The sequence below is a fragment of the Rhea americana genome, unplaced genomic scaffold (genome assembly GCF_003343005.1).
Source record: "Rhea americana isolate MKP2758 unplaced genomic scaffold, rheAme1 scaffold_74, whole genome shotgun sequence".
NCBI classification, from domain to species: Eukaryota; Metazoa; Chordata; class Aves; order Rheiformes; family Rheidae; genus Rhea; species Rhea americana.
Window position 1 is genome coordinate 3,679,033 of NW_028186912.1, and position 22,304 is coordinate 3,701,336.

At 36.6% G+C, this 22,304-nt stretch overlaps 1 protein-coding gene across 4 annotated transcripts in view; it reads left to right on the forward strand.

Moving 5' to 3' along the window:
• RASGRF2 (Ras protein specific guanine nucleotide releasing factor 2) overlaps positions 1-22,304 on the forward strand; it is a 119,338-nt gene that overhangs the window by 67,538 nt on the left and 29,496 nt on the right. For 3 of the 4 annotated variants that reach the window (XM_085321991.1, XM_085321994.1, XM_085321993.1), the window contains exons 16-17: positions 1,335-1,463; positions 2,733-2,822. In XM_085321991.1, coding sequence (XP_085178117.1) covers positions 1,335-1,463; positions 2,733-2,822 — 219 coding nt within the window. The remainder of the gene's footprint in view (positions 1-1,334; positions 1,464-2,732; positions 2,823-22,304) is intronic. The other variant, XM_085321992.1, reaches the window with a different exon arrangement.

Below are 22,304 nucleotides of genomic sequence, written 5' to 3' on the forward strand. Positions count from 1 at the left end.
GCAAGGGAAAAAACACAGATGGCTTAGGTTAAATCCGATATGACTGTACAAAGTCAGTTTCCAAGGTCATGTTATGATTGTTGTAGTTCTTCTTGAATATAGGCCATTTATGTTCTGGAAGGGAATTTCCTCCTACTACCTCTGCTTCCAATGTTCTTTTGCTCATACTTCTGCAGGTTCTTGCAGACAATTTCTTTTCAAAACATGCATTTGTATATTAATGTGTGTGTCTGTGTGTGCGCGTGTATATATATGTATATACGCACAGACACACACATTTGTATATATACATATATGTGTGCGTGTGTATATCTATCTGTCTGTCTTACACTACAAGCACTGTTACATTGTTCAATGTAGAATATCAGCTTTCTGAAAAGGTTTGTTTTTCCTCATTTGGGAAGTAGTCTTTCTACTAATTTGAAGTTACGACCATTCCTTTATTATTCTTCTGATAGAAGTGCTCCTCCATGGAGTAATCGGCTCTCCGGTGTTGCTTGGCAGTTTTATTGGAAGGTTTTGTAACTATACATAGTCATTGAACAAGGATTCTTTTCTCCAAGTTCTCATATGAAACCTGTGAGTTCAGGTATCCGTATTACATATGCATTCCAATATGTATTCTGTTGACTTAAGGTGCAGTCTTAACCAAGCTATTTTTAAAACTAACTTGCTGGTGTTCATCAAGTGTTTTGTTTATGAGCTTCTACATCACTGATACAAACCTTTCCCAGTCCTTTACCTGTATCCAGAGGATTATTGCTGAGTCATCTCAACACAGAAGACATGGCAATTTCCAAAAGCAGTACCATTTACAAGAAAACCATAAGAAACAGATTAGATGTAAACAATTCTAGATGCTAAATAGTATGCAAGAGTACTAGGCTTGGTATAGAAACACCGGGATAAAGTGCTGTTAATTAATGACCATTCTTTAAACAATACCTTTGAATGAAGCCCTTTTTGACACATATACTCTTCTTATTACTGCAGTACAGTACAGCTTCATTTGAAGCTGATCACTTGCAGATTGCTTTTGATAAACTTAGAGCCCTGAATCGCCCTACATTACTCTATATTCTCTGCAGAGCTACTTCATGTTCTTATCTAAGATGAGCTAATCTGGCTACACTCTGTGCTTTAAAAAAGAACCTTTTGGTGGAAAGACTGGAAAGATAAGCTTTACATCTTTAACACATATCTGTGTTAAGGATAGGTTATCACATACCTATGATCTCATTATTTGAATATGATTTGAAATAATATTTATACTTTTTAATAAGTCGTAAATTATGAATAATAACTCCACTGTTAACATTTGTCCTCTTTTAAAGCAGCAGTTTTAGAATCTGTGTCAGTAGACAGAACAATTCCTGAAAGCACCTCAGCAGTGGATACCCTGGAGCTTTCGCCATGTAGATCCCCTTCAACACCACGTCATCTTCGCTACCGTCAGTCAGGAGGTGAGACACTGATGTTTCTTACCTTTATCAGTCACTTTAAAGAGATTAAATATTGTAGATGTAATCTTTGCAGGGTATTAAAAGAGAATGCTTTCTAAATAATGTGTTTTATTTGTATTTTGCTTATTTTTTGGATATAAAAAAGCCATCAGAGCGTGAATAATGTTGCTCCAGTTAATTAGGATACTAATAATGAGAMTTGGAAGCATTTGAGGAGTTTGGATGTACTGAAATGTTCTTTAATAGCTGGAACAGGGTGTACCCTGCTTCAAGACTAATGCTGAATYTGTTCTATTCTCATAAAATTCTCAAGACCTTGACAAATTTTTTCAGCTACCAATGGGACATATTTTGGGCACCATATGTAATCGTGAAATACGCAACACTCATTATGGTCAATGGGGAGTGGCTGTGTCTGTTTCTTTGTGTGGCAGTGAACGTTTACAGATGGTGTCATATTATTCATTCCAGAATTTGAAAAAAATTGCTCAATTCAAGAGGAGAAGTGAGAGCTGTATCTCCTTGAATAGCTCTCACACAGCTCCTTGAAATCACTAACAGAGCTGTGAGTGATGTCCATGAATGTTTAAAATGCTACCATATCATGCAAGCCAAATTTCAAGCTGGTTATTTCAGACCTGGGATTAAAACAACAAAAACAGAGCAGAATCTTCTCAACCCTTAAGTTACTGAAACACTTCAATTTTAAACCACTAGTAGTCTTTTGTTATTGGACATGTTTATAGTGAGATAACAAGATTTGGGTTTGGAAGCTGAGGGGAGCAATGCCAGATCATCTGAAACTAGTTAGAAGCAGTGTTCACAGAACTCCCTTTAGGGAAAATTTGGTAAAAATTGCAACGCTGTACTCATCCTAGGCAGTAACCTGGGAAAATTTATAAATCCTGTCATCACTAAAGTTTGCATAGGTTAATATTCTGCACTATTTTTTTAGTAGTTTGTCCCTGTTTTCATTTGTTTGATTAATGCTTATTCCTCATCTTGGCAGTATCTTAAGAATTTTGTTTCACAATAGACTTAATTATACCACCCTAGGAAAAAAAAAACTTCAAATCACAAATATCATTGTAATATTTTTCTTTCCCCTAATATGAAATTTTTTGGCAAAGAAAATACAAACTAAATATATAAACTATAATGTTAACTAAATGGSAGTGTTAGTAATGCTTTCAAGTATCATTGTTTAGCCTGAGAGAAATTAAAACCATGTCTAAATTGTTAACGTTTCTCTCTCTGTTCCCTTTACAGTACAAACTGCTGACAACAGCCACTGTTCTGTTTCTCCTGCTTCTGCTTTTGCAATCGCTACRGCTGCAGCAGGGCATGGGAGTCCGCCAGGTGAGAAAGAGTTTACTGTACAAAAGAGAGGTAACAATAAGATATCTAGGTCTCAACAGGCAARTATTTCCTAAGAGTTTATTTACCTGAATCCTAAGTAGCCTCTGATATGGTGTTTTGACTCTGGAATCTTCCCCTTTGTGGGCATTGCAGTACAGCCTCCATACATAACTGGGGTGTTGGCTTCTGATTACAAGGTCAGTATAAAAATATTTTAAATATAATTCATTTAATTTAAAGATATTTTTTAAAATTATTTGAAATTATGATAACCTGTATTAAAGTAAAAATACTTAAAATAACTGGTATGAGTTTTGTGCCTTTGTTCTTGTGGACTTTAAGATTACCAAAGTATCTGGGAAGATTTTGGACTATCATGATCAAACCAATGATAGTTTTTCTTCCTGTCTTCAATCGGAATTGTGTTTATCATTCCTCTTTTTAATTTCATAATCTGTCAGTTGAATTATTTATTTTCTCCTAAATATTTCTAGTCAAGCCTATTACTGAAAAGTAATATTTCTGGTAAGTTCTGATAAAACTGAAATGGAGCTGAAAAATTCTGGTAAACATCTACATCATATCTTTCTTGTGATATTCACTTATGTTCTAAGATTTTTTTTTTTTTTGAAAGTACTGAGCCTTCCTTTATCTGAAGGACATGTATATAAGAACAACTATACCGAACTTAGTTATTATGAGTGTGTACTGTATTTTCCTTGGAAAGTCGCTCTGTAGTGTAGAGACTGGAGGGATTTAGTACAATTTAAAATACTTTGAGTTTGAATTCTCTTACTGTCTTGCTATCTATCCTTTGACATAGTGCTCAAATTTTCCATGAACTAAGCCTGTTCTAGATCATGCCACCAATGCAAAACAACTCCTTTAAAGTCTGCATAGTCACTTTCACTTTACATTGACATACACAAAACTACAATTTATTATTGTTACACCAAAGTGTAATCCAACTGTAAATTAATACCTGCCTCTTTTTGAGAAGTGCTGAAATGTCAAGAAGCTGCTTTGAAGACCCAAACCTCAAAAGCTGTAGTGGAATCCCATTTAAGTCAGTAATATTTTTACCACTGATTTCTGTAGGTTTTATATGCACTATGACTAAAGTTGCAGTTATTTGCTTGATGAGTGAGTGGGTGTCATGCAAGGATCAATGCTATATTACTTTTGTGTATTCCTGTGATTTTTAGAAGACCACAAGAAAACTATGCTCAATTTCATTAATTTTATGAATCTGAACCAAACATGTACTTAGTGAATCTTTCAGAATGATGAACATTGTCTGCATTTTTGGAACCAGGCACTGCTAAGGAAGCAATTAAAGGACCAGTTAAATACAAGTTTGTTGCTTTTGTTTTGTTAAAAGCACRACTTTTTAATATTCTTAACATAAGACTAAGAGAAAATAAGAGCTGTAAGTATGTAATCAAATGAAGGAATCTCAAAGCACAGGGATGCTGAAAAGGAACGATGTAACATCTTAAATATTCTTTTCAACTGCTTTCTGTGTTTCTGTTCAACCAAGTTCTGCAAAAAATGACCATTCTCCTGACTGATGTGAAAAAGAACAAGAAATTTCTGCAGCAAAACTGTCAAGAAAACAGTATAGTAGGAGATCTCAGGAGAATGAGTTGAAAAAGAGCTTTCTCTCTGGAATCAGTATGAGAATTCCAGGCTGCAAAACTCAGTTTAAACAACTGAATCACCTGTTTTCCAGTTTGAACATGCTGATAGCAATTAATCATGGTAGTGTAACGTTTGGAAGGTTAACGTTCAAATTTTTTTGTACAGATCAGAGATGGTATTAAAGTTACAGAGTCATGTAGTTTAAATTTGGGCAATTTGATTAATTTATTTCTTCCTTCATATGTATTATCATAATTATGGGAGGTTTTTTAAGGGCATCTTTTTGTTTCCCCCCTATGGTCTCCTGTCTCATTCACTACATAGAACAAGATCTTTCTGTGAGTCAGGTCTTGGTAGTGAATGAGATTTATGAATTTGGGTTTTTGCGTTTTTTTTTTTTTTTTTTTTCAGTTGGTCCTTGGCCCCTCATTCCTGCAGATAATGTAAAGTAGTAGAGCAATATAGAAAAGATAGGATAACCATGGAGGTGATAGCGCTCACCCTGTCAACTAAACTGCAAGACCCATAATCACCAAAAATCTCTGTTATGCAAGGTAAAAAAGCTGAAACTCCAGTTTATTTCAAAGAATGCAAGACAAAAAAATATCACTGGAAGGCACTGGAAACTTCTAGCCTCCATTAAGGTGAGCTAAGTTGAATTATTTTTCACCTTGAGGGCTTGTGTTCATGCTGTTCTGATGGCAGAAGAGTTTGTTGCTCTGGTAAATGGTCCAAGTTCACTTTTAGATCTTAGAGTATTTTTTGCTCAAGTATAAGTACAAACATAGAAGCTAGCTTTGGAAATACTTTTAAGCAGTAGGATATGCCTATAAGTTATATTCCCAGGTATTTTATAGGTAGTTCTAGCTTGGATACTCTTACTATTCATAAGCCAGAAAATGTTCTACCCTGCTCACTCTGAATCAGTCTACCTGCATGTTTGTGTGTGGTGCAGGGGGTGTTTCTAGTTGATTTTGTAATAAACTTCAGTGAATGTCTTGTGGTAGCCTACATAGGAAAAGGAAACAGAGGTTAAAAGAGGAAACAAAGGTTAGAGGAAACAGAACAATGTCATCAGTGGAGTTCAACAGGAGTCCGTGCTGGAGCCTGTACCGTTTAAGATATTCCTATATGAATTAAAAAAAAAAAAAAAAAAAAAAAAAAAAAAGTTGAAATTCATTATTGTTAAATACAAAGTGATGCATATGAGGAAAAATAGCCTGAGCTTTACACATGAGAAGGTGGGCTCTGTGCTGGACAGTACTGCTGCTTGGGGTCAAGATCCGAAGATGATAAAAGATAGTTCCATAAAATCATCTCAGTGCTCAGCAGCAGCCAAAAAAGGAAGGGTAACGTTTAGAATAGTTAGGAAAGGAACTGGAAACAGAACAGAGAAGACAGTTTTGGTAACACAGTATATATCCAGAATTTGTGTGCATACTGAAACATCCCCTTTATACATGCAGTTTTGATGTATCCTGTCTGAGATCAGAGCATGAGAACTAGAAAAAGATCAGAGAAGGCAATCTAGGATGATTGAAAGTATCAAACAGTTTCCTTGCATTTGGAATTTAGAAAAGAGATGACTTAGAGTTGATAATAAAGATCTACAAAATCAAGGATGTTGATAGGCCTATCAAGGCTGATAGGCCTCTGATGCAAGAGGTAAAAGGAGGCATCAGATGAAGCTCATGTGAGCAATGTTTAAAACAAACATAAGTTTGTAGTTCTTTGTGCAACAGATATAGGCCAGTGGGACCGCTGAGGGACATTATGGGTGCAAGAGATTTACACAGGTTCAAAGACTGCACAACTACATGGAACTGAGACCCATTGGCAGTTACTAGAGAGTCAAAGCAGAACAGGTTCAGGAGCTGAATGCAGTTGAACATTATTTGAGATTATTATTATGAGGAGGCAAATATCATCTATGCTTCTTCTGTTCTCTGAAGTCTACTTCTGGCTGTTCCATTTTTGTTTTGTTTTGTTTTTCCCAGAGTAAGTTCTCTTAACTCTTTTCAACTTTCCATCTTCCAGTTATGACTTTCCAGGGTGTTATCAAGGCAAGCAGACCAGTACACACATCGATGAAAAYGTATAGACACACATTCCACCAGAACCAGTTGTCTAGAGAATTCATCTACTCTGAAGAGTACTGGATGTAACATTTTATAATTGCTGTCACCACACAATGATGAGGTTATATGCTGACCTGAATATGTGAAAATCAGAACAGCTCTCCCAGAGCRTATGATTATCTTTAGATAGACACCTGGGGAAAGCAGCCCATGTTGCTTCAGTCTGCAGGCTTGAAGCAAGTGCCTTGGTGGGAAGTCAAAGATAAAGGTCATTTGAGTACTTCAGACTTCTTTAAATACTGGTGCACTTCCTACTTTGGGTGGAATGTGAGTCTGCAGTGCAGGTGGCAGCGTCCTCAGGCTGCTCCATCTCCCCTTTGTAAGCAATGCTGTGCTTCAGGGACATCGCTGGTGTTGTCAGAACACCCTCAGCTGTTGAGTGCCATTGCTGTCTGGGTACGTGACGTGCTTATACAGGATCAACAGGACCCTGAGAACTGCTCATACTTGGGTCTCCCTACCATACTGTATGTTGCACTAGTTTATGAGTTGCTGAGAAGGAAGTGCTGGACACCACCACATTGATCTACAGCATGCAAAACCTCCTATAGTGGACAGAACCTTAATCTGAAGCAGGATAGTTCAAGTTATTATGTTCTTCAGCAGTTCCTTACAATTTGTTTATTGGTTTTGTTGCTATTAATTTCAGCATGAGAGATGTTCATTTCAAGATAAATAGAAATATAAAGTGAAAGTAGAAGTTAAATAAAGCACCCCAGTTGCACAGCTTGGTGCCTGAATGAATGCACAGTATGGACAGCAGGCTGTTTCCTTTACATATCCTTTCTCTTTTGAGAGGTGGAAAGAAGATGATTGTGTTGCTCATAGGTTACTGCAGTTGTAGTGCTTTATCTGTCACCGTTAATAGGTTGACATCCATCTTCATTCTTCTCCCAATTTATAAAATTAGGATAATATTACAAACATATTTTATCGTAGAAATGGGCAGGTCGAAGTCAGCCTTGTTCTCCAGTCCTACAGCTTTCTTTCATTGCAATAAACCTCATTTTTCAACAGGGGAGGAGAACTCCCTTGGAAGTTATGGCATCTTTCTCCAGAAACGTGCAGAGTTTTCACAGCTAAATATAAACTAGTATAAACTCAATTTGTTGATATAGATAAATGTATTCTTACTATATTCTAAGTTACCATCTCCCTTTTCTTATGACTCATCTGTCATTACACCTGATAAATTTTGTTCTGCTATGTGCTTCTCAGAGGGACAGATAAGCCCTGAGCAATCATGAATATATGCCTACTCAGTGGCATCAGTTATCTGAACTGTTTCTTTTCTCCTGATCATAGCTCTAGACAACTGGTTCTTGATTTCTTCTAGAATCAGTGACAGATTCCATAAGCAGCACAGATGTTATCCAGCAGCTCTGATCTGCTGTCCGCACTGTATTTTTTTTCATATGGCAAAATTCCTACTTCAAGGGTTAACTGTCTCATCCTAATGAATGTCTGGCTACTCTCTTTTCGTTTTGCAGTAAGAGTTAAGTAGTCTTCAAGTGGTACTCCAGTGAGCAGCAATGAGCCCTATATCTCTTCAGGACTGATTTCCTTCACTCCTTCTGAGAATCTTTTTCACACAGTCAGTGTAACAAAAAGGAGTGAGACTGGTAATGCCACTGAGAAACTTCCTTCTTTAAAAAAAAAAAAAAAAAAAAAAAAAAAAATATTTTTTTTTTTTAAAAAAAAAATAAAAAAATTTAAAAAAAAAAAAAAAAAAAAAAAAAAAAAAAAAAAAAAAAAAATAGTTGTATTTTTGCAGTAAAAATCCTACAGATTTTACAGAGATTAAGCAGCAGATGTATAATCTATACAGCACCCATACAAGCCATAGCCATACAAACTATATAAAACCAATATATTTTGTGGAAACGTATTTCTTTCATTTATAACTTGTAGAACTTTTGAATTTCCATGATTTATCTTTGTAGAGTTCTTTTAATCACATTACTGATTTTTCTTCTTCTTTGCCTTTTGGTGTTGTTTCTCTTTACTGTGCACAGAATCAGATCACCATCTCAGGATCTGTAACAAGGTCATGCACTGATTTTTAAAGAAAAAACATATTTTGGTAGTCATTTATTGAAGCTGCTACCTCTGCATGCAAGTCCTTACACTTATTAATACTCATAAACTATGAAAATGTTCTCTGTGACTAGAAGAAATTCAAATTTTACTTAAAAGTGTCTGAATAGTTGTACGGACAAAGGCAAAGTAGCAAAATAATGCAATGTTACGTTTATAAATAATGAATAAAATTAAAATACTTAAATATTACGTAAAATACTTATATAACTTTAGTAAATATAGAAACGTCTTCTCTGCCAAGTCTAACATAACTTTAAGGAGAAAGAGTTAATGTTGAAATGATTTTTTGAAATACTTTTACTGAGCATGGGCTATAGGGAGATTTCTTTGACGAAACCTAAATTTGAGATATAAATTGATATACTCTTTAGATGTTTTGTACTTCTAGCAGAATTACCAAGAACATTTTGAGAAGCTTATTTTTTACTCAAATTAAACCAGAGAGACCAAAAATCTCCTAGCATGGAAAATAAATGTTAAGACAAGAATTTATTTATTCCCAAAAAAATGATATGTATGTTGTTCCTTCATGAATATGGTCGCTTTATTTTCAAGAACTCCCTGTCATCTCAGAGTTGTGTACTTTGTTATTTCTAAAGTGCTGCATGCTACAAGCTGCCTTTCCCCTCCTACATCGTGCTGATCTGCGCTGCAGAGAATGTACCATTTTTCACAAGAACAAGGTGACATGAGAGCGRGTAGGAGTGGGAAGGAAGCCTGTGGTTGGCAGGAAGGCCTGGCTTCTTTAGTATAAGCATTTGTTTTTTAAGGGGAATATGAAAGGGAGAGGAGAGTGAGAAATGGAAAAAGAGTGTTTGGGGGAGTGTTTCTGACAAAATATGATATGCATGTGGGAAAATGGGTCCTATGCTCACAAACAGATAAGATGTATGATATAACGGGCTTTATTCTCTCTTCTAATGATTTTTAAAAGTGTAATTAAAATAACAGCTTGAAAAAGAATCACTCATATACTATCCCTTTTGATTAATTGTCTGCTTATGTCTCTGGTGCTAAATTACCTTTGACCTTGAGTCATTTACCTGAATGTTTTTCAGGAGAGGAAACTTCTTAAGTGTCTCCATTTTGTAGCTTGTACCATGTCTTTCGAAGTGCCTTTTAGCAGGTCTCTCAGTCAGCCTGCAAATCCTTCCATGGAGAGAAGCTACAAACAGCTTCTTACCTTTTCACAACTGCATGTTGATGGTTTAGAGAAGCAATCTTAATCAGAATTGCCCTTGGTTTTGATTTAGCAAAACTGGTCAGCCTCTTTATCAGATTCCTGGTGTCATCCACTTTTCCATAGCTCTTACAACCTGTCTGGAGAAGTGATCAGRCAATCCTTTGCAGCTACAGCAGATGTTCACCAGAACGAACACAAAATCTGCTGCATTAATTTGCTAAATTGCTAAATGCAAGCAGTTTGTTCCTTGAGAGTGCTTCCATGTGCCTGGGCATTCAAAAGTTCATGCTGTTGACACTTCATGCATTCACAAGGAGATATAGTTTCCACTGTTAACAATGCACCCAATATAGTTGCAAGTTCTGTATCTATGGTCCTGTAGTAGTGTGGCTATCTATGAAGGGATCAAATTGTATTTTTAATCGTGACCTTTAAACGTTGTGTRCAAGTTAGTTATATGCTACTTTCTGCTGCTAATCAGTTGTGCATTAGTGATGAGAAAGATATACAGAGCAATGCGTATAATTCTTTTACAGTATAAATATCTCATCACTTATTTTTACTTAGCTACTTTTGCATGTGTGATCACTACCTGGGATAAATCATTGTAGGCCATTTCTGTATTTTGTTTGATCTCTTCTGATTCAAAGTTTCCTAATGCAAACTGAATGAAGCTGAGGACAAGCTGTTTGGAAATGTAGGTCTTAAAGTATCAATTTTGAGCCAGGTATTCCACTGGAATGAGTAAGGGAAGCGCTAATCTCCTCAGAGGTGCTGTAGGAGATTGTTTGCAGTCACATATCCTACTAGTAACATACAAAACAAATAGAAATGCACTTCTGTAACTTAAAGCTGTGGTTTCCAGAATGACATACCTCATGAAAGCGGCATAAGTATTAAAGTTGAGCCAGACGAGTTCTGTGAATTCTCCGTTTGGCTTACTTTAGCCCTGCTTGATTATTATCACAATTTTAGACAAAAAAAAAWTAACTAAAAGTAACAACTCATACTTCATAAAGATTTAGATACTGTTGCATAACAGGTAATGTGTAGATCTTTYCATTCAATAGATCAAGTACAGATTAATCAAGATTGCCTGCTTCTTCAAAATGTCTGTAATTATCCTGAGAAAGTTTAACAAAAGTCTGTAGTGAGAAGTGCTCAGCTTATTTCAGGTTGTGACCAGTGATGCTATTCTGCAGTTATTCAAAACTATCAGCCAGCACCCAGTCTCACAATATTTTTGTTTGTCTGTTCTGGCGTAGCACAAATTGCAGTAATAGAATAATGCAGCTTGTGTCAAATTATAAAAAAGAGATCCTTTCTGTGTTTGTGTGCATGTTTGTGTGTCTGTGCATATCTCTGTATGATTATGGCAAGACAAGGCACTATAGCTTTACATRCTTCTGCCAGGTTCAATCAGCACTTAGATTGAATAATGTCACTTTCAGATATAATGAAAGTGTGCTCTCCCAGTGCATCCCATTGATGGGAAAAACATGTAAAACATAAATTATACTTGAATTATATGTTGTATTTCCTCAGTTGTTATTCTTATCAGTCTATGTGCAAGATAATACATAGTTCCATGTGCTTCTGTTCCATAGCTGAAGGATATCAGCTATAAATAGCCAGAAAACTCAATTTTTCTGTAGGGTTGTCAAGGTTGAGGGGTTGCTGCAGGTGTGTGTGTGGGGAGGCAGCTCAGGAAGTGCTAGGGGGGCATCTACCTGAATCTGAAGAGAGGAACAGTAATATAGTATTGCACCATTATGTTTTATGAAGTATCCTGGAGTAGGCAATTTAGTAAGGAAATTACTATGGGGAAATTAGCAGTAAGGGAAGTTAGTAAGGGAGACATGAAAATCGTTACTTCCTTTTTTTTCCTTTGAGAGAGGGCAGGCAGAGAGAGATTTCCTTGCTGTGCTGAATGTTACRTGAAAAGGAACGGTATCTAATAGGGACCTTGAGATAGGTTCGGCGTTACGTGGATAGCTGAATAATAGACTTTGTGTGAGAGTGCACTAAATGCTTCTCATCACATCAGTGGATACAAGCTAACCTTTGAAAGGTTGGTGTTTCTTTTTGACTCTATGCATAAATTCCATATCTGAAGCAAAATAAGAAAATGTGTGCCTTTTTCCAGTTGATTTGCAATATGTTGGGATGAACATTGCTATACTAGCAATTATAGTAATTTTGGCACTCAAAATGTTATGTTCTGGATTCTAATAGCTTATTCCTTTACTTAAATAGCTTATTCCTATACTTAAAAAATTATATCTAACTTATTCCTTATGAGTCCAGTCCTGAAAGAAAAAAATGTTGACAACTATATCCCAGTAAATACTCRAGATGCAAATATTTTTTTTTTCTTCCTTTATCTCCCCCTCTCCCCTTTTTTTGACCTCTGCAGCTTAACCCAGTGGGACTGTTGTTGTGCCACTTCGTTCCTGCAAACTAGTTCACACATATTACAGAGGCTGTTTCTGACAAGTTGGATGCAGACCTTTATTTTATCTGTACTTGTTTATCTCATAGGTTCCCAAATGGAACTTCCAGGTTGAATTTGCATGAATCTAGCCTACTGTTACAGGTGTGCAAACCATCAAATCAGACAAAGCGTTGTTTGAGACACAGTTCACCTCTTGGCAAAGTTTTTTTTTTCTTTTTTTTCTTTTTTCTTTTTTTTTTTCCTCCTTTCTGCTTTCTGCTTTCTCCTTTCTCCTTTCTCCTTTCTTTTTTCTTACCTGCTGCTAGGGAACTAAAATATTTTGTTCCAGGAAAGAAAAGAGTTCATTTAGGAACTGTTATCCTCCTTGGATGCCTTACCCAGGACCACCAAGTTTTATTTGTTTGTTATGTTTTGTTTTACTAATAGCTAGGAACCAGAAAAATGAGGATTAGTCCTCATGGGAACATGTTTTATGAGATTTCCAGTCTGATTGTACAGACTTGCGAAGCTTTGATGAGCAGTGAGACCTGAACTCTGAGTTTCCTTGGAGTTCAGCATTTCAGTTAAAAACTCCAGATGGAGCTAGTTGGGAAATACTGACTAATTCTAGAACTGACAGCGTTCTTCATCAGAAAAAGTTGTGTGACAAATAATCACTGCCAAGGATCAACCGGCTTTCCTTCCTGATGGCTGGAGAGTTGTTAGGAGATGCCCGGATGCCGTTGCCACCAGACCTTCCAGGCAGCTGCAACATGCAGTGTGTATTTTCTGAGGTGGCACCGAGGGCTGATGATACTGCCACAACGGAAATGCAAATGTCCTTTCTATTACAGGCTGCATTTTTAATGCTTATTCATTACACTTTTTATCAGACGTTTGTGTATGTTTTCTCTTGCCAGAGCGTATTTTACTGGAAAATCACCAATGAGATGAAAATAGAGATTAAAACTAATTTGTTTGGAATCTACTTTCTAATTCAATAACCTTGAATATTATTCCTTTCCTCTCAATATTCACCTGCTCCATTGTGAATTTGAATAGACTTCTGTTTACGTTCCTAAGTTAGGAGCAATTTGAATTTAACGAAGTTGTTGCTTAGCAATTTTAGATAACTGGCTAAACATTCATGTTCAGACTAAGTTGAACCTCCCCTTGCAGCTTTGGTAGAACAATAGCTTTGCATTAAAATGACCACTTTAAGATGAGATTCAGTTTTGTCTCCAGTGATCCCTGCTGTCTTTATAAGAATTAGGGGAGCATGAGAATTTTTTTCACTTTACTGAAAATTTAGGAACCCATTTCTTATGCCTCCTACCCCTCCCAAATTAACTACTTTGGGTTTAACAGAGAAGCTGACCCTCTCAGCAATAAGTATTGGTACTGGACGTTTGATGAATTATGACACTTTGAACCATGTATTTCCCAACCTATCACACAAAGTTCAGAGCAGCTACAGGGAAAACTCCCTATTTCATAGGTATGTACAAGCAAACTGGCATTGACAGTTTCTTCATCTCGGACAGGATATTAGTACAGTGCCTGCTCCTACTCCTCCAAACTGGGTCCTGTTGTGATTAACTGAAGGGAAGGTGTTGCATTTATGTTTTCCCGTGACTTACTTGAGCTTCTGTGCTAAGCTTTTAAGTGTTGATAACTCCTTCTGTTCTCCTAAGCTGAGGAGGAGAAGAAACCTGAATGAAACTTTGACCTTTGCGTGCTAGAAACAAGCCCCTAGCATGTTGAAATCATGGGTACAGAATTTAACTAAATAATCTGGGCCCATTATGACTATGGAGTTTTTAAGATTCCCTTGTATCTTCCTCACATCTAGGGCACCCAAAGATGTATGTGAGCTTTGTGAGGCAGGGATATAAGGGGTTTTTTGTTTTATTTTTCCAGCCTATGTGTTGCTTATATAATTAACGTTACATAATCATTTATGCTACTGTTGAGTTGCTTTATTGCCCAGTCATAAACGATCTGGGAGCTGCTTATAAGATGGACATTTTGTTTAGAGAATTTTGTTGACTGATAGCAGCCTGCCAATTTTTGTTTTGCATGACAGTTAAATATCCGTTCACAGATGGTCTGAAAAATGATACATTTGGCTCTCTACAGTTATTATCTCCCTCCCATTTAATCTTTACTCCTATTGTCCTAAAAAAGGCTGAAAAATTTTGTAAAATACTTCCTTTAGCTCATGTAAAAAGCCCAGATSAGCTAATAGAAAAAAAAAAATCTAACAGCTTTTTTTGCAGTCTTCCATAAAATCTCCTTTTCTAGCTATGTATTATCATAGAATTTATTTTAATCCTTGTTTTGTAGGAAGGTAGACTTAGCATTTTAAAGGACTAAAAGCTTACTTTGAATAGTTCCTGAAAAGACTGTAAAGGTATGTAAAGCAGATTGCTATAATATTTGCTATGCTCTAAGATTACTGATAGACAGAGGCAATATGTAATTTTAAAAATCCTGGAGCTGAAAATGCATTGAGATGCAGAAACWCTTCAGCAGGTGAAATTGCTTAGATGTCCCCTGATGACTAAGAGATGTAGCAGGAACACAGGCAAACRCTTGGCTAGCAGTACAAATTCAAAGAAACATCAACTACTTGTGATTGTTCATAGAGGATAATTTAAATATTAGTGCAATCAAAAAAAATATCTGAGATGTACTAAAACAATCACAAATAAAATTGTTCASATATTACAACCACCAAAAAGGCTTTTTTCTTTGTCACTTGTTTCCTTCCTATAGTTCTTTTATATAAAATAAGCCATAAGAAAAAATTCTACTATCGCATGSCACATTTGGCATGATATACTACAATATGTAGACATAAATGACAATTAATGACATATATTTTTAGACTTGTGAATTTAATTTGAATTTAGAGCATAATCATGGCAAAAATTTTGACTTTCTTATCTTAATGTTCTATTCTTTACATTTCTGTGATTAGAAAAATCCTTTCTAAAGCAGGAGTCACTTAAAAATAGTTTTTTGTCCATTCCCTTAAGTATTTTGCAGAAATTAAACACAATCACTATAGCTCTGTCTGTGTTATGCTATTGTACATCAGCTGTGCAAGTGATTCCCATAGGATTTACCTTACTAAGACTATAATCTCTTGACTTGATTTAATAGTTAGATTGTATTTGCAGTGGAGGCTTCTGGCAAAAGAATCAAATGTATACTTGGAATTATTTCTGATGTGGGTGGCTACAATGTGGATGTTTCAGAAGCATTATTTCTTGGAACAAAATGATTTCATATGTTGCAAGGACTAGTGAAAGTGAAATTAAAAGCCTGAAAGTCATGAGATCCATGAGATCTGCCTGCTTTTTAATAGTCACTTCTGATGCTGTAGGAGTTGGCAACTGTATATGAAACAAACTCAAACACTAGCATAGTGAATGATTAAATATACCTCCCTTCTAAACTGGGGTAGCCAAAATTCATGGCTAGACCTGATAATTTATGCTGTCAAGCCTCACACTGCTCATATGAACTATCCCATTATAACTTTGAATGTGTGCATTTGAGGAAAAAGGAATGACTGTGTTATTGATCAAATACGCTGTTCAATATGCGGTGAGTGGGAGTTCATCATCTTTATACTTAATATGAATAGTTTTTCTCTTCCAGCTCTGCTGTTCTTCAGCAGCCTAGTGTATGGAAATCTGATACCAGAATTAAAGAAATGAAAAGGAGGGCAGAATCTCGAGCAGTTAAGATTCTGATCAATATCAGACTGCTCTCTGACACTTTTCTGTGAAAATGTGTGGAACTCAATTATTTTCTTGAGAATGCTTGACTGTTAGAGATGTGTATCTTTAAACTATCACACAAACATTTTTAGGTGTGTGAAGGAAAACTTTTTGTAATTAGGCTTTTTTGTGTTGCATATATGGAAAAGGCTTTTTTCGTTTTTCATCTGTGGATGAAAATAGCTCTGCTCTGGGCCTGGGSTTTGTATGCTTTATCCAGGTCAGAGAGTACACTGATATTTGCCAAACCTAATCTTTCAAGGATGTGAGCCAAGCAAACCATGAGCTGGCTTACAACTCTATGAGCGCATTTAGCAGAAGAATGAAAAAAGCACATGAGAGAGAACGGCTATATTTGACATTAGTGGGTGAGGAGGTGTGTKGGGGGTGGTATTTGCCTTCTGTTTTTTTGAGCTGCGAATGTTTGCCTTCCGCCTCACAGTGTGGACGCTGTGTGTGTGTGATGGGCCTGGCAGGGGGCATTGCTATGATCTCCTCACAGGTAGAATACAGTTTTTGCCTATGTTAGGTACTAATGCAGCTTCACTACATGATTCCAGAGTGTTTCAGTGCAATTTACCTATAAAATATCTTTCTAAAATAGATGTTTTTGTTAGGAAAAACACCAGAAACATGTTGAAGTTACCCTTTGTAACTTTAAACAATTTTCCTTAAATCTTGTAACTGAAATGAGTTTTCATGTAGATAAACCCCTGAAAACAGACAATTTTTTGTCAAAATTTTTGACAAATTAATTGCTGTGGTCAGAAATCATGTGCTACTCTAATAATGTGGAAGAACAATATGCAGGGTTTACAGTTGTAACTTGACTCAGGTTTCTGACATCCTAAGTGAAATAGAAAAGCAAGTAAACATTTTTTATTTTTTTTAGCATACGTAATGCTGAATATAGCATATTATAGATGTTCCTCTTGGGAGTAAAATTTTAAACAAGAAATAATGTGAGTTACTGATAGAGTCAGGTTTAATTAGTAGAACAAGAAAAAGCAGCAGCAGGAACTTCTGAAGAAGGATCTCTTCCCCATGTCACACTGGCATGCCACGGCATCTTCAGATCTGTTTCCAAGTGCGACAGTTCCAAATGTCGAACCATTGATACACAGTACCTGCAGGCCTTGATTGCTGGTGCCTTTTTCCCTTTATGAATTAGAGATAATAACAATGTCGAACCATTGATACACAGTACCTGCAGGCCTTGATTGCTGGTGCCTTTTTCCCTTTATGAATTAGAGATAATAACATCTATGACTGAAAAGTGCCTTAGACTTTTGGATAAGAAGAGCTATCTATGTACAAGATATTRTCATAATTTAATCTGTTTGTGTCTTCAGGTATTGAGAGTTAAGTCTGTTGAGCACCTCTTTTTCCTTTTCTTTGATGATAATGGAAATATAAAAAGTGGTAATTTTGATTGTAGTGCACATAAGAAAAATATCTGAAGATGAAACTGGATTTTGCATAACATAGTCTGAAGACAAGTACATGAACASAGTGATTAAATTAAATTGAAAGAAGTAATTCACTGGAACTAGCAATGGTTGAATGTACTAGCAGGTTAACACTGTGTTTGACAGCCTGGGGTAAAAGTTCTGCATCATCATTATATGAAGAGACTATTTGTAGAAAAATTTTATTTTCATCTCAACAGATGAATACCAGGGAAAAAATGTTGCTCGAAAGTAACTCACACTGAAAGAGCTGCTAACAGAGAGTACTGCTGGTTAGAAATATTGCCAATATTTTTAATGTAGGAAGATTGCTTCCTTCAGGAGGACTCAAAGAAAGCAAATCTCTGTGTGATTCCTCTTTTAGAATTGGTTATTTCACTATGAAGTTTTGATGTAGGCTAGTCTGGGCTGGGCAATTCAATCCAGAACCTACGTGTCTGATACTAGAACATTGCAAGTGTTGGGGTTCTGCTAGTAGGGACCCTGCATCTCTCCTCTCCTGGAGCCTCAGTGAATATGAGCTTAGAAGAAAGCATGCATACTTTCTGACTGATCTGGGAGGAGTATGTGTAGTTGGCCYGTAAACTGCTGAATGTCAAGGAGAGGACATTGTGAGAAGGGTTGCGCTAAAATTGCCTTTTTAATATTCTTTCCTTAAGCATTTGCTACTGGATACTGAGCTAGATAAAACATCAGCTGACAAAGTGCAATTATTTTTGGTCCTTCTTCAGCCTAGCTAAACTTTTAGCAGTGCCTGAGAGTCCAAGTCGTGAATGGAASCAGTATTATGCTAGGGCTTGTATAATCACAGAATTAAGAACYGTTCCTAGCTGGAAGAGCAGGTAGGAGAAGTATATGGAGAATCCCAGGAAGGATGCAGCAATGCTAAAATGCTTTTAGCAACTGTTTTATAGTATGCTAGATGCATAGAATGCGGGTACATGTATTTTGTAGAACTTAGATAGGGCTTCAAGGCRTAATTAAAGCCTTGATCGTTGTACCTCAACATCTGATGTGAAGTCTGTCTTGGTTCCCAGTTTTAGTCTGTTGGTCAACATCCTTCCTTCTAACTGCTACATCTGCTGACCTATAAAACTCTTCTATCATGAAACCCAGGCAATGTTTRAAGGAGGCTCTCATGCATTTGTTTTTCACTAGCAATGTGAAGAGTCTGTGCTACTGACTTCATTTAGGAGTAGACAAGTCTTGCAGTGTGAGATTTTGCATTGCCTTCCTATGTTGAGTGGCCACGTACCTTTGTTTTTTTCTTTGTTTCTTAACTGAGGCACAGAACCCCATTTATGCTAGGAACTCTGTAGACCTGCTATTGAGGCAAGACCCTGCCTGTCAGCCTGATCAGTATTGTCCCTCGATCCCACTGTAGTCTCCTGTTTGTCTGTGCGCAGCGGTTGCTTTGGGTTAGTAACATGCTTAGACTACAAGCTCTTTGGAGTTGGAATTACTTATTACTTCCCCTCCTCTCTCTCCTCTCTCTCCCACCCTCCCCCATGAACACTGTCTTCCACTATGGGCTCTCGTGCAAAATGTCTTACTGTGTACTCTGCATGGTCACTTTGTACAGGTCCCAAATAACTGCATATGGATGGGCAGAGCAGGTGATGTGTGGTCCAGCCAGGTACRTGGATGTCACCTGTTTTTTGCAGCAAACAGGATAGCTTGGAGTGCCTCCTCAAAAGGCACCRCTGTCACCTGTTGCAAAAGCAGTCATGATTGGAGGATAGCCGGGGTTTGACCTGTTTACGGTATTAGACAGCAGCAGAGATTTGGGTTATCCATAAGTGGTAGTAAGAATGTGCAGAACCAGATAAAGCTGTTTCTCCTTAAAATATACATAAACATGTATACAATGCATATGAAACTGTTGCAATTGTCGTCTTGGCTTACGGTTTCCTTTGGAGTTACATTAGGAGAGAATTAAGTGGGCAGAAAGAGAGATGAGGAAGTAACTAGCAGCAGTGAAGCTGATATTTTAGAAGAAATTTATATTATGAAAAGTGCAGAACACACTGTGATGGCACCATCAAAGTTCATTGATTCCCCTGCTTAGATTGTGGTTTTCTCCCTTTGGGAGTTTCTTTCCCAAAGTCCGAATGGCTTTGAAARTTAGAAGGAACAAGAAGAATGCTAGCCCAAGACTCGGTTTTACTTGTTTTTCCATTTATAGTAATACTCTTGTGGTTAAACAAAAAACAAACTTTCGTTGTTTTGTTTACTGTCAAAGTTGAAACCTTTCCTATTTTCAAAAGTGAAAAAAGCAGGAAGTAACAGAACTCACTGATCTTACTTATTTTTGAATGACATCCTTGCTATTTTTGAATTTTATGAGATTCCTGAAATTAATAGCACTCTTTTATGCAATTTGAATGTTCTTGTGTATCTTTTTTCTTGCTTTCAYCTTTTGGTTAATGAAAAGACCTGTTTTGTTACTATAAGAACTTGTGAAGTTTCTTTTGCTTTTACAGTCAATATTCACTAACTTTTCTCTAGATTAATATTATGTCAGAATTCTCTTGATATCATCAGTGATACATTCTAGCACTTTGAATGGTAGATATTTTTAGCAGTTGCTATACTGACTGGAAAAGAGCTGTCATTTCAGTTTTGAATAGATTCACTGCTAAGTATCTAGATAAAACTTTACACTGATGAAGTCTTGTGAAGTCTTGTGATATATAGGTGGATGGATCAAAAAATAGTGGCGGTTGTCTAGAATTTTAATGAAAAGTTTACATATATAAACMCATTTAAGCTTATTTTGTGAACAGTTTTCAAATAAGTTCTAATTTTGAGGCTACTCTAATTCCTGGTGGGCATTTTAATGATGAGAGACATATGGATGTAACAATTTCTATCACATCTGGCAGCCCCTGACTCTCGCTGTTCAGTTGCTGATCAGTTCAGAACTGAACAGCCACAAGCCAGAAATATGCTAAATCCCATTCAAAAGGTTCTCACTTTGCAGTGTCTCCTGGTGACAGACCAAGGGAGATCTGCCTTGCTTATGCAAACTTCTCCACACTGGTCACTGATGACTTCCATCTCCATCCTCGTGAGGGGTGGTTCTTCAACTTCATCTCTGCTACAGTACAATTCCCCAAGGATTTTCCTGAACAYTGTTGTGTGTGTTTGAAGTGAGAGTGTGATTGATCCCTTTGACGTGAGTTGTGTCAGATCTCCTTCATGCTCTTGCAGAAGCATTTGCTTGGGAACAGCATAGTAGATCATGCCTTTCTGGTGTATTGCCCCAGCGGAACTGCTGGACAGAGGCTTCTTTCTCTGAATAAGTGCCAGAACCCTTGTCCTGCTGCAGCCTGCATTACTTGGGGCGATCCTGGGACTGCGTGTATTGTCCAGCGTGCCTTGCTGGACGTGATTCGGCTCTGCCGTGTAGCTGTCAAAGCTACTGAGTATGAAGCCTTGATAAAGCCTACTTTTACTCAAAGCAAGTTCCGAGGGAAAATCTTGAGGTAAAGCTGGGCATCCAAGTAGGAGGCTAAGCCTGTTTACAAAGAGAAGTAACTGTACTGACTTTTGAGTACTGGGGTGAGAACAGAATTTTCACTCTACAATTTATTCCTTACAATTTACTGTTTGGAGAGTGGAGGGTRGAGAATGGGACCAGAAGAGATCTAGTACACCCTAGTGCACTTTGAACCTSTTTTTGAGATGTTTATAACAAAATGTTCTTTTTCTGGATACCACTAAGCCATTAACTACATATAACAAGACTATTTGAAAAATTTTACACATTTATTTTTAAAACTTGCATTACTTCCTTGGATACGATCTTAAAAAAAAAAAAAGAAAAGAAAAAAAAAGAGAGAGCAAATAAAGGAAAGGTATACTCAGCGCCCCATAGTGATCAGTACAAAGGTAAATAATGAAGAGTGGTAATCTGTCCGTTCCCCAAGCTGAGTTCACATTTTTATGCCAAAATTTCTGAAGTCTTGAAAAGTCAGAGAGACTGCTAAGTAACTACCCTAAGCAAGGGACAGATGAGAAAAGCTGGGTAATGATTTTTACTGCATGAGTTTATGGACTCAGTTCAAAGATGGCAGTGTTCAACTGTGACTGGTGCTGTTAATAGGAACTGTGAGATAGAAAATTTTAACTGTAAATGCTAAGGATCCACAAGAAAATGACATAAACAAGATTTTTTGCAGGAATCAATCTGCAGGTACATTTTTTGGATGATATTGCTTGAGGATTTATTTTGTTTTGTTTTTAATAAGGAGCAATAAATTATAAATGTTGCATAAAGAAGAAAACGCATCCTGGATTTCTGATTTGTGTGGTATTTAAAAACAAAGGTTAGAACGGAGTTAATAGATTTCCAGCTTTGTTTTGAAAGAGATTATATTTCACTAATTTAGTTATTTATTTGAAGTTCGGTACATGATTATATACTTTGAGTCACCCCCTGAGAGTTGAATTCACATCTACACCTGTACATCTGTGTTTTACTAAGTTCTTTTCTTACACAACCGGAGATCTGTATTTGTAGATTCAAGACATCAACATTAACTACTGACAATGTGAATGTGAGTGAACATTTTGCTTAATGTCTGCAATAAATAATTACTGTTTAAAAATTAATGAAATTTGTTGACTAGCAGAAGTTTGCTGAAATGGTCAGTGGAATTTTTTCCTTTCCTCCTCGTTTCTTTTTTTTTTTCCTCCTCGTTTCTTTTTTTTTTTCCTCCTC